Raw genomic sequence first — 16,215 nt, 5'->3', positions numbered from 1 at the left:
GTGTGTCTCCCTGTTGTTTTCATTTGACACTCCCCAACAATGCTGTGGAGTATCTTTTTTTTTTTTAATTTTATTTGATAGACAGAGATCACAAGTAGTCAGAGAGACAGGCACAGAGAGAGAGACAGGAGGAAGCAGGCTCCCTGCTGAGCAGAGAGCCCGATGTGGGGCTCGATCCCAGGACCCTAGGATCATGTCCTGAGCCGAAGACAGAGGCTTTAACCCACTGAGCCACCCAGGTGCCCCAATGTGTGGAGTATCTTTACATAAGCTTATCCACCATCTGTATGTATTCTTTGGTGAGGTGTCTGTTCATATCTTTTGCCGATCTTTTAATCAGGCAATTAAAGTGCATAGACATGGGAAGAAAACTCAGATATTATGATGCTCAAGCTGAAAGTTAAAAAAAACAAAACTTCTGGAGGGATCAAAACATATTTAGTAAAAGGAAAAATTCATGAGGTTTTTTGTTGTTTTCCACTATGCACTTCTTACAGAGCTAAATATATTTTGTTAGTTCAGGTCCATAAAATTCTTTATGTATTTTTTAGGTGCTCATAACATTTTGATGTATACATAAAAATATCTAAAGGCTCAGGAACTTTTAAAAAAATTTTTTTTCAATTAAATGAACAGGCTTTTTTTCCTATTGAGGGGGAAAAATAATGTTCCTGAAAAAATATTTTTCCCCAGATTCTTCTCCAGCGGGACTCCATTCCGCTGGCCCAGCCCCCCTCCCACTCCCACAGGGCCCCATGCATCTCTATTTAAATACCAGGTGAAAAAGTTTTCTCCCTGGGCAAGGAGCACCATGATGAAGGCGTACTTTAGAAAGATTTATCTGGCAGCGTTTGACGAGATGCACTAGAGGGGAAGCAGCAGAGCAAGGATAAATAACACTCCAGGGGAGAAGGAATGAGGGTCTGGAAGAAGGTCAAGTCTGGGAGGCTGGGACGGCAATGTGGCTTTGAGACGCAGCACAGACCAGAGTGGAGAGGGCTCTGAATGGACCGTGTACAGTGAACGGTTGACTGAAAAAATAAAGATGATTTCAAGGTTTTAGTCTGGGGAAGAAAGGGTCATGGCAGAGTCAATAGCAGAAGGTGAGACGGGGAGCCAGTTTGCCAAGGGACGTGGATTCATTTATTCACACAAGACTGCTTGCCGCGGCTCTACATACTTGGAATACATAAGTGAACAAAACTTCTGGAGCTTTCTTTCCGTTGGGTAGTGGCATGAAATTAGTAATATGCACAAGAAATATTATATTATATAGCATTTGGAGATGATTAACATAATCAAAAAATAAATAGACAAGGTAAGAAGAATTATTAGCATCTGGGTAGGGAACTGTTGTGATTTTCAGCAGGAAGGGCAGACTACGCCCCACCAAGAAGGGACTTCTCAGGTGTACAGCACCTGGGGACTCCAACATGAGGGGGCCGGGAGGGAGAGGTTACCTGCCAAGGTGACTGTGGTATGAAGGAGCAACCAGCAAGACGGAAGGAAACCAAGAGAGGGCTGGGTCCGCAAAGCCAGGAGAGGAAAAGCCTGCCAAGGAGGAGAGCCGACTCTGTCAGAGGCTGCAGATGGTCTAGGGCAATGACGGCTGAACGGTCAGGTCGACGGTGACCTTGACCAGGGCAGGCTTGGGGTGGGTTCGGGGAGTGAATGGAATGGGCTTATAAGAGAATGGGAGACAGAGGCCGCAAGCCAGCTCTCCCCGGAGTTCTGCTGCAAAAGAGCGCGGAGAAACCAGATGGTGGGCTGTGGGAGAGTGGGCCGGAAGGACTTCTACGGATGGGAGAGATGAGAGCATGTTCTCAAAGTGACGACAATGGCCACGAGATCATGTGAGAAGCAGGAAGGCTCTTCCCGCCGCTTGTCACGCGGCTGACTCTTTCTCTCGTTTCTATCTCCGTCTGCCTGCTTCGCCTCAGAAAAGGCTTCTGCAAGCCCCTGTTGTGACAGGAGTGTCCCTTCTCCCCCAGTTTCCTCTACCTCAGGCCCTGTGTGTGTCTTTCATGGCACCTACTCCAGTCTACTCCAGCCTACCTCACACGGCAGAATTCAAGCTCCAGGAGGGTAGGGCCGTGTACCCAGTGCCCAGGGCAGAGCCATGCACGGGGCAGGTGCCTGGTGTCGGCGGCGTTTTAATCTGACGAATGAATGAAAGAATGAATGAAATGACGTCCGGATGCGCAGCTTTCTCTTTTAGATGCCAACCCAGAAAACAAGATAAATGGAAGTAAAACCTGAGTGTTTTGCAAGATGGGATAATAGCAAAATAAAAAGTAAGAGAAAATGATGGAGGGTGCCTGGGTGGCTCAGTCGGTTAAGCGTCCGACTCTTGATTTCGGCTCAGGTCGTGATCTCAGGGTCCTGGGATCAAGCCCTGTGCTTAGTGGGGAGTCTGCCTGAGATTCTCTTTCTCCCTCTCTGGTCCTCCCCACCGCGTGCTGTCTCACCTTCTAAAATGAATAAATAGATCGTTTTTTAAAAAGAGAGAAAAAGTCATTCTCCTTTTAAAAAGGAGAATGAGGACAAGTCCAAAAATATATGAGCGGAATGAATGCTGAACCGAAAACAAACAGGAAAGGCTTCAATTTTAAGAACCATGAAGGTAAGATCAGAAAAGGAAATATTTTTAAGGAAGATCAGCCTGAATTCCAGAGTAAAGTTGAAAATTACCAAGCAGCAGGCCTTAAGCTATGGGAGTTTATAGCAACGAATAGTTCAATTTCAGTGCTTATAATTCACCAATTTCTTCTACTTCTTGCCCGATCCTTTCCGTTTGTTTTTTCTTATGCATTTATTTCCTTCATAAACTTTAATGTGGCAGTTTGAGTTCATTAATCCTTGTGGAGCTTTAAATACAATGTCCCCCGATGAACACCAAAGGTAATTTATGTATGCCTTTTGAAATTTCACAATCGGAGTAAAAAACGTGAAATTTATTGTGTAAACTCCTGCTCTCTTAAACAGACCTTTCAGACCATCCCTGTCCTAACTAAGGAGGCGAACTAGGGAGGTGTGCCTTAATACAGCCTTACCTTGTACTCAAGGCCAGGCTGAAGGGCTGATTTCACATGCCGGGGGTCTGTACTTGTACAAAGCTCCCAAGTGATTCTGATCCACAGTCCTGTTCGAGGAGAACACTCCTTGCAATGGTCTCACGCTGCTGGGTTTTTCTAGGTTAGTGTTTAGGTTTTTCTTCCTCCGTCCTCACTGTTGTCTCGGGGTTCATGCTGTCTTATTTTCCCTCTCAATTGGCCACGAGCTGGAAAACCAGCTCCCCTCATGTGCTACGAGATGCCCGAAAGTGGGCTTATGTGGGCTCTGAAGATAGGGAGACTTCTCCCATGAAGGAAGGGCCTAAATTTTAGTATCTGGACTTGACAAAATCTCCTTTAGCTACCTTAATTTCATTGTATTTTTATTTATTTTTCTTCTTTCTGGGTTCTGGGACACATTCCAAGTCATACTAACAATAACAGCAACTAATACTTAAAGAACACTTTGTATGGCTAACTTGATTTAACCCTTGAAATCTCTCTGTATACAGATTATCCCCATTTAACAGACCGGAGACTGAGGCACAGGGAGGTTTCACACCGATCCTTAGATCACAGCACTAGTCAGTGGTGGGTACTAGGCCTGATTCCCAGGGTCTCCCCACACCAGCTGAGGGACCCACGAGGGACCCACGAGGGCCCACAAGTAAGGGAGCAGTACTATCGCTACACATCCTTGAACACTGCCTTCTAACCCACTGTGACCTGCCACAGAAGGGATTAAAACTATAAAACTATAAACTTTTAAAAACTGCAATAATCTTCATTAACCTTTTTAAGATCTTAATTAAATTTCCAGTTAATCTGTTGTCACTGAGCGGATTTAAATAACCCACCTAGAAATTTATAGAATATTTGTTTCTAATATGAAGGGTTAACACAAGGGAATCCAACTGTCAAGAGATCCTTTTTGACAGAAAATAAAACTAATATTTCAGGGGGAAAAAAACCCTGCCTCATCTAACAGGATGCATTATCTTGGACTATTTCAGTTATGTTTAAACGTTCATCTTAAATGTGCGCCCCTGGGGTGACATAGCATTGTGAGAAAAACCATTATAACTCTGTTCCCTGGCTTGTGGATCCTGAAATTTACTATTGTAATTTTGCATGACTGTAGTTTTTTAGTCTGTGATCACACCACTTAAGACATTACTATAACAGGAAGTCACTGGGGGACCAGCTACAGCAAGGCAGGGGACCAGCCTTCCCACGGCTCCCACTGGCTGGCATTTAACTGTGAGACTCTGCATTTGCTGATGATGGCATCAGTAAAGACATCTTGAATTTTCAAACCACCTTTCCCATCAGAACTGTGTGGTGCCTGAGAATCAAAATCCTGATCTCTGTATATCATGAGATCAGCGGGGGCGAGGCAGAGGCAGACACAGGAAGGCTCTGACCTGGCCCCAGATCCACCCGTGCCTCAACAAACTGGACCCTCTCCCGTCTCCCTCCCTGTGCACTGACACAACTCCAACCCCACATTTCATCTTGAGGATCAATGCAAAGAAGAGGCAAGAAAGAGTTAAAAGTGTTTAAAAGGAAACATTAACATTGCAACTGGTGTATCTCTTCATTGGCCCTCATCTCCCCCTGCCCACATCCCAGGGGCCAGGCGACCCATGGAACCTCAAGCCTTCCTACAAAAATGTGGGAAGCCATGAGGACACCAAGGCATGACCCCGTCCCCAGAGCTAACCTCAAGTCTAAAGCGTGTTCCCCAATTCTCTTATCTCCCACTGTCTCCAACAGTCAGGATCTCACCACTTCGCCTTTGGGTTTGCAGCAAAAAGGTATGCATCTTGAAAACATTCCAGAGAACGTTAGCAAGTGGCAATTTCTTTTTACAAGCACGCGAGGGCCCTTGTGTGCCCCCACTGTGTCTTTCATCCATGCATTTGTGTGCTTGGCGGGCTTACCGGTCCAGTAACGCCAACAAGGTAAGTCGATCGTACCAGACTTTAATCCACTTGCCAGGGAAAATGATAAACTTGTAAAACTGCTCTCGGTTGAATTTTCCTTGTGCCGAAGAACATGACGCGTCTTCCAGATCCTGACTCAGATGCTTTCAGGTACCAAAAGAAACAACAGAGAAAGCGTTTCATACCGACATGGTATGGTCATAAATAGACCTCGTGATAACAAAAGTACAAAAAGCAGATGTTCCGATTCTGAAATGTAAACCAGCACACGTCATAAAAATGGGTACTCTCAGAGAAAGGTGAGGATCAGCAAGAGCCTTTCTTACCAAGACACTTCCATTCCGTTATAAGGTACCATTAAATTTATGCTACTCCTATCAAAACCCCGCTGTTAATTAAGGCCGAGAAAATAATTCTCTTAAAAGATCAGGATTCAACAAAAGATCTGAAATGCCTTAATTTTTGAAAGGCGTGTTATTTAATAGAATGTTGAAATAAATATTTAAATTTTATTAAGAGTAAAAAGGTTTTCATTGCCAGTTTTCTAGGTTGTTGGTGAGACCGAAGATATGAAACACCAAGATATCTACAGAAAAAAATCTAAACCAATAAAACAAATGGGAAAGTTTAAAACCAGGTTTAAAATGTGTTAGCCCCAAATTCATCTCAGGATGGCTTTAATCTTATGGAGAAGAACTTAATTTTCAAAATGAAACAAAACAAAACACAGTCTTCACGGTATATCAAACATACAAAATGAGTAACTCTTAGGAGCCTGAAACAAGGCTGGGGATGGGAATATCAGGGAGAATATGACAGACACACCCCGTGGCATCCTACTGCCAGTAAGAAAACATCCCTTGGGACGTCTGGGTGGCTTGCTTAAGCGGCTGCCTTCAGCTCAGGTCATGATCCCAGCGTCCTGGGATCGAGTCCCACATCGGGCTCCTTGCTCAGCAGGGAGCCTGCTTCTCCCTCTGCCTCTGCTGCCACTCTGCCTGCCTGTGCTCGCTCTCTCTCTCTCTGACAAATAAATAAATAAATAAATAAATAAATAAAAACATCCCTTGGACATCTAACAGTCACACAGACTCCAAACCAGCCACTGCTTGATACCATCTCTAAAACATAAGCCATGAAAGCAGCCTGTTACAATGGCATTTCCAGGGACTACATTTGCAATTAAATATCAGTTCATAGTTGTCTCATTTATTCATTACCAATGAGGAACCAAAATGTTCCATATTGCTGGACTTCTCAGAAAACCAAAGATCAGGCTCTCCAAATCTAATGAATTTAATGTTGACCTCTGTCATATCCATCTTCAAAAAATATCCGGTTTTCCCTTCTTGTGCTGTTAAATAGAAGGTACCGGACACACCTGCATACCTTCTCACCGTCAAGCTCAGGTACACTCAGTGCTCATCCTGCCGTATCACCAGTGAAAGCCCGACTCTGGGGTACCTTGAGATATTGTTCCCTACACTGAATAACACTAGATGTCATGCTTTTTTTTTTTTAAAGATGTTATTTATTTATTTGACAGACAGAGATCACAAGTAGGCAGAGAGGCAGGCAGAAAGAGAGAGGAAGGGAAGCAGAGTCCCTGCGGAGCAGAAAGCCTGATGTAGGGCTCAATCCCAGGACCCTGGGATCATGACCTGAGCCGAAGGTAGAGGCTTTAACCCACTGAGCCACCCAGGCGCCCCTAGATACCATGCTTTTTAAAAATACATCATTGTTTAAACATGGAGTGAATGCAAATACACATCTTTTAAATGTACGTAGGGTATTTTAAGAAAAAAAAAAAGTTAATTCAGAGCTAGCTGTGTGGCTCTCACCCAGTATAAGAAAAAAAAACATTGCCGTTAGCATAGAAATTCCCTGTGGGCCACCGCTTGGTCCCATCCCCTTCCCTCTTCCCTCACAGGACCATCACTGTCCTGAATGTTGTGTTTATCATCCTCTCTTCGCTTCTGTTTTACATAAAGCCCAACGGTTATGGAAGCTTTGGATGCTCTTATGTATCAAATCTGTTGAATCCTCCAAGTTTTATTTTTATTATTATACTGCTCATTTCTAGTATCTAGTGCTCTTATCAGATCTGCTCGGTCATTACATGGCCTTTTGCTTCTTACTCAGACTTTCAACCTCTTCTTTTATCTCTAAGACATACTGAGTCCATATTCGGAATCTAATCATTATCGTTTCTAAATCCTTTGAGAGTCCGATTCTGCTTTCTGTTTGGCATTGCTGGCTCTTGTTTCTGGTGTATTTTACAACTATTCATTTTTCCTTGGATCCTTATGAGTAGGAATTCTTTGACAGCAATATTGAAGCTCTGTTCTTCCAGTTTAAAACTTAACCTTTGTCTCTGCTAGGCATTAGAATACCACACCAGCCTGGCACCATTTTAAAATGAATTCTTTGTGTGAGGTGTTTGGACCACCCAGGTGATCCACCGTGGAGAAGGGCTGCAGAGCCACCCCGAGGTGTGAAGCAGGAAGCTCTGGGCAGCTCCTTAGTGGGGATGGCGTTGACTGAGTGCGGTTAACTCATCCTAAGAAGAAGATGTGGCTTCTCGAAGTCACAGATTAAGTGGAGAGACTCCTGTTAGACTTCCCACACGGTGCTCTTTCTGTCATTCTCTGGGCACAGAGGCCATTAAAAATGAAGCCCCCCACATGCACCCCAATATTTATAGCAATAATGTCCACAACAGCCAAACTATGGAAAGAACCCAGGTATCCACTGACAGATAAAGAAGATGTGGTACACACACACACACACACACACACTCACACACACACACACAATGGCGTATTACTCAGCCATAAAAAATAATGAAATCTTGCCATTCGCAATGATGTGGATGGACCTAGAGGATATTATGCTAAGTGAAATAAGTCAGAGAAAGACAATTATCATGGATTTCATTCATAAGTGGAGTTTAAGAAATAAAACAGATGAACATAAGGGAAGGAAGGGAAAAATAAAACAAGATGAAACCAGAGAGGGAGACAAACCATAAGAGACTCTTAACTATAGGAAACAAACTGAGGGTTCCTGGAGGGGAGGTGGGTGAGGGGAGGGGGTAACTGGAAGGTGGGTATGAAGGAGGGCGCGTGATCTAATGAGCATTGGGTGTTCTATTCAACTGATGAATCACTAAATTCTGCCCCTGACACTAACAAAACAATACAGTATAAGTTAACTAAACTGAACTAAAAAAAAAAAAAAAAAAAAGACACAGCCCCCAGGTTCCTCTTTGCTGTTGGCCATTGCTTGTCGCTTCTTGCTACTATCGGTGAGACTTTTCTAGGTGCCCCAGCCCTCTGCAGATCTTCTATGTCTAACCTGTATTTTTTTTTTTTTTGCCACTGTGCTTAAAAAAACAACACAGAATTTACCATCTTAACCGCTCATCAGTGCACAGTTCAGTACCGTTAACCGTATCCATACTGTTGTACTCCAGATCTCCAGAACATCTTCACCTTCCCAAACTGAAACTCGGTCTCCAGGAAGTACTAACTCTCCCTTCTGTCCCCAGCCCCTGGCAACCACCTCTCTACCTTCTGTCTCTGTGTTTTGATGAATCTAGGATCCTCCATAAGTGGAATCACAGAGTGTTTGTCTTTTTGTGGCTGGCCTATCTCATTTGGCATAATGGCCTCAAGGTTCACCCATGCTACAGCAGGTGTCACACGTCCTTCCTTTTTAAGGCTGAATACCCGACTCTGAGGACGACCCCCGTTCTGTCCCCGCATTCACCGGTCTGTGGATGCTGGGTTGCTCCTACCCCTTGGATACTGCACGTAACGCTGCGACGACCGTGGGCATGTAGACATCTGCTGGATTCTTCTGGAGCCATGTCTGTGGATCTCCGCTTTACGTTCTTGTGGATGTACACCCAGACGTGGAAGGGCTCGATCATTCTAACCTCTACTTTCACCCGTCTGCTTGGGCTCTGTACTTCTGCAAAAAAGCTTTAAGATGGGCTGTAATTTCCTGTAGGCTGACACACATAAGGCTCAGGAGACTGGTAAGGAGGGCCAAGACCAGACAAGGGATGAGGACAGTAGAGAAGAGCTGCCGTGAAGGTGGGAAAGGTGCCACCTTTGAAAGGTTGCGTAGCTTCTCCTCGACTTTGACAGTGGAAGGTTAGACTCGGGCCGACTTTTTCTCAATTCAGTGGAAGTCGCCGGGGTCAGAAAGCCTGGCTTGCATCAGGGGCTTCACAGGACACCACGGCAGAGCTCTCCGGGGAGGCCCATTTTACCACCTTTGTTCCAAGATGCTAGTGCTCTCACTCAGCTACGGAACATGAAGTTATTCTTCAGATTATAAAATATCAATGCAAATGGCATTTTAAGGGACAGCTGCTCCATCACAAAGGCAGGATCCAGGACGGTCGTATACAGGATGGACTGGCTGTAGCCCTGCAGGAAAGCTGAGACGGTAAGTGCTGCTTGTGTCTGGGATTCTATTCCAATATGAAAGAGACCGGAGCGGAAACTGTCATGTCAGCCAGAAGACCATCTTCTGTTAATGACAAGGAATTTATGTGGCTTATGATAAACCTCCCCCAACAAAGGGGAACTTTTTCCTTTATGTCCCATAGACAAAGAGTGCCAGGGCTACCACAGTTTACTGCTTTCTGAGGTGGGAATTTGGGTCGGATGGAAAAATAGGTCAAGGGTAAGCAGCAGCAAAGATAACAGCATTCTTCGGAATTATAAGAAAAATACTGGCCTTAAGTTGAGGTTTAATGTTATACCCTTTGCTGTTAGGGAAGGTCCGCATGAAAACAAAATCACACGAATATTCACATCTATAGTGTTTGCAAACTTATTAAAGATTCTAGTAAACTGTGTTATTTTTGCCCCTTAAATAAAAATCTTTGTTTAAAAAAATCTCAGAACTTAAGGCAAGAAAAATGATTTGACTTCTCCATTAGTTTCGGAGTGGGCGGGCTGACACAGCGGAATGTTCTGAAGGTGGAAGTCTGAGTCTTCCAAGGCCTTTCTCCTTTGCCTGTCAATGGCTGTCTTCTCTGTGTCCTCACGTGGTCTTTTCCCCGTGTGGATCTGCGCCTGGATTCCCCTCTTCTTAGAGGGATACCAGCCCTACTGGATTAGGGCCTACCCTAATAACCTCTTTTGAACTTAATTACCTCTTTAAAGATCCTCTCTCCAAATACAGCCCCATTCTGAGGTACAAATCAGCCCATAACTTAACTTTCCTGGACGAGAAAATCAGGTTCATGGAGTTTCACTTTTCGCCTTGGCTAACAAGGAACCTCAGAGCTAAATGTTTCCGTGGATTATAGCAATTATTCATGGCCTGTTTTCTGGTACAAATTCCAAATTGAAATTTTTCTCATCATTTCAGTCGTTCATTTCCTTGCCCATCCAACAAATACTTGTTGCACAGATTACCTAAGCCAGATCCTGTGAGTACTGTCCGCTGAGAATTCAAAGGATAACAAGAAAGAGTTTGTAGCTTAAAGGGGTTTGACAAGTCTTGGGGGGCAGACAAGCAATCTAGCCATGGTGACATGATGACATGGTGACAAACACACACAACACACATAAGTGAAGCCTATCGGTGCCCGCGTGTCTAGAGAAGGAGAGAGGAGTGAGCCATGGGAGTGGGCGTGTTCAATAACCCTGGAGGGAGTTGGGAGTAAGGGGGCTAGCAGAGCTCCTGAGCCTCAGCAAAGACAGGCCTGGCCAGGGTAGGGCTCACGATGGAGACTGAGTCTCTAATTTATGTGAATGCATAGACACACTGGCCAAAAATTTCTTTCGGTTTCTGATTCACTAATTAAGCCTGAGCGAAGAACCACCCTGTCACACTGCCCAGTGGGCTACAGGCTCACACATTTCATTCTACTATTTCAAAAAAGAGATTAGCGGGGCGCCTGAGTGGCTCAGTGGGTTAAAGCCTCTGCCTTCGGCTCAGGTCATGATCTCAGGGTCCTGGGATCGAGCTCCGCATCAGCCTCTCTGCTCAGCGGGGAGCCTGCTTCCTCCTCTCTCTCTGCCTGCCCCTCTGCCTACTTGTGATCTCTGTCTGTCAAATAAATAAAAAGTATTTTAAAAAAAAAGAGAGAGATTAGCAAACATAGTGACAGGGCATAAGGGGAACACGAGTTCTTTTGAAGAGATGAGATAAATGCATTGGTCACACTCCCCGTAAGGATCTGTATTTATAGCATGATATGCAAGGTTCCTTCCATGAATCTGAATTAACTGCAACAATTGAAATGATGATTAGCATATTCAGCTTAAGAAGGTGTGTGTGTGGGGGGGTACATTTCAGAAATGGTTTTTGGTAATATTAAAATATTTAAGAACGTGAAGGTCCATCCCTCTCCCCTAAGCTATCTGAAAGTTCTACCATTCAAAATAACGGTACCTTCAAGAGCTTCCATATAACTCGTAAGAATTTGGGGGCAACTGGGTTGCTCAATCAGTTAAGCATCCAACTCTTGACTTATTGAGGACGTGATTTTTTTTTTGTTAGATTTTATTTATTTGACACACACAGAGAAATCACAAGTAGGCAGAGAGACTGGCAGAGAGAGAGGGGGAAGCAGGCTCCCTGCTGAGGAGAGAGCCCGATGCGGGGCTCGATTCCAGGATGCTGAGATCATGACCCGAGCTGAAGGCAGAGGCTTTAACCCACTGAGCCACCCAGGTGCCCCTTCAGGTCATGCTCTTTTTTTTTTTTTTTTTTAAGATTTTATTTATTTATTTATTTGACAGCGAGAAATCACAAGTAGACGGAGAGGCAGGCAGAGAGAGAGAGAGAAGCAGGCTCCCTGCTGAGCAGAGAGCCCGATGCGGGACTCGATCCCAGGACCCTGAGATCATGACTTCAGGTCATGCTCTTAAGGTTGTGAGATGGGAGTCCCGAGTTGGGCCCTTTGCTGGGCATGGAGCCTGCCTGAGATCATCTCTGTTCCTCTGTCTCTCTGTCCTTACCCTCTCCCCACTCAAACATTCTCTCTTTCTTTAAGAAAATTTTTTTTGATGATGTTAGTAATTATCACTGATTCTATGGCATAATTTTGCCATATATGATCTCTAATCCTTATAACCTTACAAGATCTCTTCCTCATAAATGCTATTATCCCAATTTAAAATGTGGTGAACTGAGCCTCTGAGAGGTCAGGTCACCTTCCCTGAGGCCCTGCTCTGGGAGGAGGAGCGTGGGATGCTGAAGCCTGCTTTCCTTCTGCAGTCTCGTTTAGGGGAACCCGGCAGAACCCAGGGCTCAGATAGTAGTGCTCACAGTTAAGGCCGAAGCCACCTGCACAGCTAAATAGAACAACACGTATGGGTCCCACTGTGAAGAAACAAGTTAAAAACACAAATTTGAAAAGGAAACCATCAGAAAAATGGACAATGACCAAAGTAATTAAGATGAGCAATAATGGAGATCAAATAATATGTTACTTAAAAGGATCTTAAGTCAGACTTGGGACTTGGAGCATGAGCTGTACCTAATAAAAGCTAAAATATAAAGGACGGCCTGTTATGCGGAGGAGAGCAAGTGACCAGGCCTACCCTCAGAATGCACACAGGTGGGTTTAAGTTGTAGGCCTCCTGTCGAGGGCAGAAGTGTAGAGCTCCCTGGAAAAGCTCCTGCAGGAGAGGTAGAGGAGTGAAGAGGATACAGTATAGGTAGGAGGCCTGTCAAGCCCAATGCTGGGAAGGGGGAGTTGAAAGGGTTTGGTTTTGTTTGGTTTTCAGACGTGGGCTCATGAGACATCATGGAGGAAGCTGCTGGGGAGAGGTGAGCAGAGCTGGAAATCTCAATAGTGACCAAAGGACAAAGTGAAAGGAACGTTGGGCTGGGATGAGTCCGGCCAATGTCCCAACACCAGGGCCTTCTGCACTGGTTTCCTTAGATGGTAAGTCTAAGGGAAAATCATACCTAACCTCCAAGATTTCCTATGAGGTTCATGCTCCAAGTCCTAAGCCTGAGTTCCAAGTTCTTTTAAATAACATATTATTTGATCTCCATTATTGTTCATCCTAATTACTTTGGTCATTGTCCATTTTCTGATGGTTTCCTTTTCAAATCTGTGTTTTTAATTTGTTTCTTCACAGTGGGACTCATATGTGTTGTGTCTTGAAGCGTTTGCTCTGCCTCTCCCAGAGTCATCCTCATAAAGGTGGCTGAGTAAATGAATGAGTATCAGTAAGTCACCTCTTGATAGTATAATGGAAGCCTTCATCTTCTAAGCCCCCTGATGATAGTGCCATTTCCTCTAAGAACGAAATCTCTCTTCACGTCAAGATTCTCTTTCAGAATCTCTGAATGTTTAGTATAGAAGGTTGTCATAAATTAATAAAGAAAAATCCAGACTATTTTCCAACCATGGTGAGCAAAAGGCATCCCAACCAAGGAAGCCCTTATGGGATCCCTGCATCTTGGCAACCCAAGAACGATGTCGTGAATTTCTAACGTGCTTGGAAGAGCAGTAAAACAATGACAATCCTGTTCATGTCGACGAAAGATACCGGTCACTTAAACGGCGTCTTTCCCGCGTTCATCCCGTAGGCTACTGTGCAGTGAGATAGCCACAACCCAGCCACAGCGTGGACTTCATGGTAGGACCTGACTGATTCAAAACCAGTTTCAAGACCCCAGATTCTGGAACCTTCCCAGTGCGGCCGGAACGTACCCGTGGGGTTTCGGACTGGGTCCTCCGTGCCACCATGAGTAGCAGCTGTTGTTGAAGTGCACTGACCGCTGGGTCCCCAGAAGAAGGGTCCTGACTCTCGGATGTGGTGGTGCTGGACGAGCTGATCTGCATCTCTCTGGGGAGCGGCAAAAGACAAGCTCTGGTTACATGGGAGCGGGGGAGTCATATGCTCATTACCCACAAACACAAGGACACTGGGGATCCCCACTGCAAGGAGCGGCTAAGCCTTCTACAACCATTACCCCCTTACATGCCCAGGGAAAGGCTGACATTTTGCTGCGATGCTCTCTGCGGGCAGAAGGACGATCATCCTGCACACATTCAAGTTACTCAGGCTGCCCAGAGTTGCCGCGTATGGGGGCGGGTAGGTAGATCCCTGGTGTTCTAGAAATGATGACCTTAATTTTCTACATAGTTCATGGATGGGGAGGTGGAAGCAACGGTTTCTAGCTTCCTAGTCTGTGAAAACAGTAAACAGTAGCCTGGATAATTCAAAGACAGTGATCAGGAGGACATGCTGACTATCTAGCATCTCTGTTACCTCCCCCAACCCCCAGCACACTCCATTCCCTCTTCACGCCCCCCAAAGCAAAGAAGGTGCACAGGGGGTACAAGAAATGCCCCAGGTAATTGGAAAAGAGGACACCACTAAATTAGTTGTAATCTATATTAAATAGTTTTATTGTCTTTAATCACATTTAGGTTGACAGGATGTAAATTAATAAAACTCTTCCACAAATCTCAAGCCTGGCATCTTTCCTTTGGCTCAGAAAGCAAAAACCAGGACACACTTCTCCACCCGCTTCTCTAGCAGGGTGCCGATCGCCTTGAGGGGGCAATCCTGACTGCCTACCCTACAGTCATTTCTAGTGGAATTCCTGCTAACATAGCTCCAATTTTATTCACTCATCCAAGACTATGGATTCTGAAGAGAGACTAGGTCCCTCTCTAGTCCTGGGGATCAACCCTGGTCATTTTATGGGCATCACTCTAACCCCATTTACCCTGGACCAGTGCCTAGATTCGAGGAGGGAGAACGTATCCTAAAAGGCCACTGTGGCACAAAGGGGAGGTGGCTGAGCATATCAGGGAGCCCGTGTATAAGTTTTTCTATTTCTTAGAAGATCACAAAAGTGAGACACTCTTATTCCCAGACTTTACATGCTACATGAGTAAGAAACATTCAGGGCTGCGGCAGCCACACTGTCAGCATGAGGAAAAAGCCTGAGGACAGCAGAGCCAAGAAAACTCATTTCCTGATGACAATATTGAGTGTCTGAATTCACTAAGCTCCACTGATGATATCTTTGGACTTCCTGTCTAACCTACTGTGATTTGGGGTCTTATGAAACTTACAGCGGGGAACTACCTCAAGAACGTAGGTGCTACACTAACATATGCCTTTCTGATTTCCACCTCACATTTCATTATAAAGTCTCTGACAGGTTTTTGGATCTTTCTTACTCTTCACTCCTTATGGCTGCATTCACAAGCACATAAATATTTATCCCATCAGAACAGTGTTTAAAATAGTCCCACTGTACGCACACACATGTGCACATACACACTTCTCTACATTTTTCAGACACAATTCATGACCATTTGATGATCCGTTTGGTAAAGGCGTCCCTGTAAAGAACCATTCAGGAAACCTCGTGTATCAAATACAGGATTTAGGAAGCAAATCAAGAAGTACGTGGAGTTTGCAAACTTAAGAATCCTGTCCTTCCGTTATCTGGCCGACTGTCCCACCGACAATGCCTTTGCTTCCTCTCTGTGGTCTGGGTGTGACATCTTTTACTAACAGAAAAAAGAACCCGTCAGATTTATAAAGGCAATGGCTCATTCAAACTTTTTTGCTTTGTACAGAAACCACGGCGTCCTGTAATTCTGTTGTTCCATCACTAAATATAATAGGGCTGAAAGTGCCTGATCAGATTTAGTGAAATCTGCATCTCGGCCAATTCGAGCACGTCACTAAAACCAAAAGATCAGTCTGACGTCATGTCAGCAATGTAAGGGATGGCTAGAACCCGGCAGGCGTGGGCTGGCAATGTGTGCATCTGTGAGAAAGATCTGGAAAGTGAATAGCGCCCTCTACTGCCAACCAAAATAAACCGAGAAGTGGCTATTGTGCGAGGTGTAACAGACAGCTGTCAGAGCCAGCCTCCCCCATCCCCCCGCAGGTGCTTCCTGCCAGGAAACATGACAGGAAGGAGGTGTTAACACCCCCCAGTTACCATCTGTGTATTACTTAGCATGTGTCTGATAGTAAAATAATAATAACAATAAATAACCTTATTTTCTTATTGAGGCTATTTAAAAGTCCCATGTAAAAATCTAGGGTTTGGTTTCTTTTCAAAATCTTTTGGGTAAGTTCTAGAATGAAACAAAACATGGCTTGAAATATTGCTCTCCTAATCACTGTGACTATAAACATTTGTTAGCTCAAATCCTCACCTGGAAAACAAGGATGATATCTCCTGCTTAGGGGTCA

The 16,215-nt window shown here is 44.7% G+C and overlaps 1 protein-coding gene across 2 annotated transcripts in view; it reads right to left on the bottom strand.

Annotated features, from left to right (window-relative positions):
• The window catches only part of PCNX2 (pecanex 2), a 306,841-nt gene that overhangs the window by 232,906 nt on the left and 57,720 nt on the right, over positions 1–16,215 (bottom strand). For both annotated transcript variants that reach the window (XM_044239352.1, XM_044239353.1), the window contains exons 9-10: positions 13,698–13,833; positions 4,997–5,142 (exon numbers count right to left, since the gene is read on the bottom strand). In XM_044239352.1, the coding sequence (XP_044095287.1) occupies positions 4,997–5,142; positions 13,698–13,833 (282 nt within the window). The remainder of the gene's footprint in view (positions 1–4,996; positions 5,143–13,697; positions 13,834–16,215) is intronic.

The sequence above is a fragment of the Neovison vison genome, chromosome 2 (assembly GCF_020171115.1).
Source record: "Neovison vison isolate M4711 chromosome 2, ASM_NN_V1, whole genome shotgun sequence".
Lineage (NCBI taxonomy): Eukaryota > Metazoa > Chordata > Mammalia > Carnivora > Mustelidae > Neogale > Neogale vison.
The sequence above is the reverse complement of the archived record's forward strand: the minus strand, read 5'-3'. Positions and strand labels throughout refer to the sequence as shown.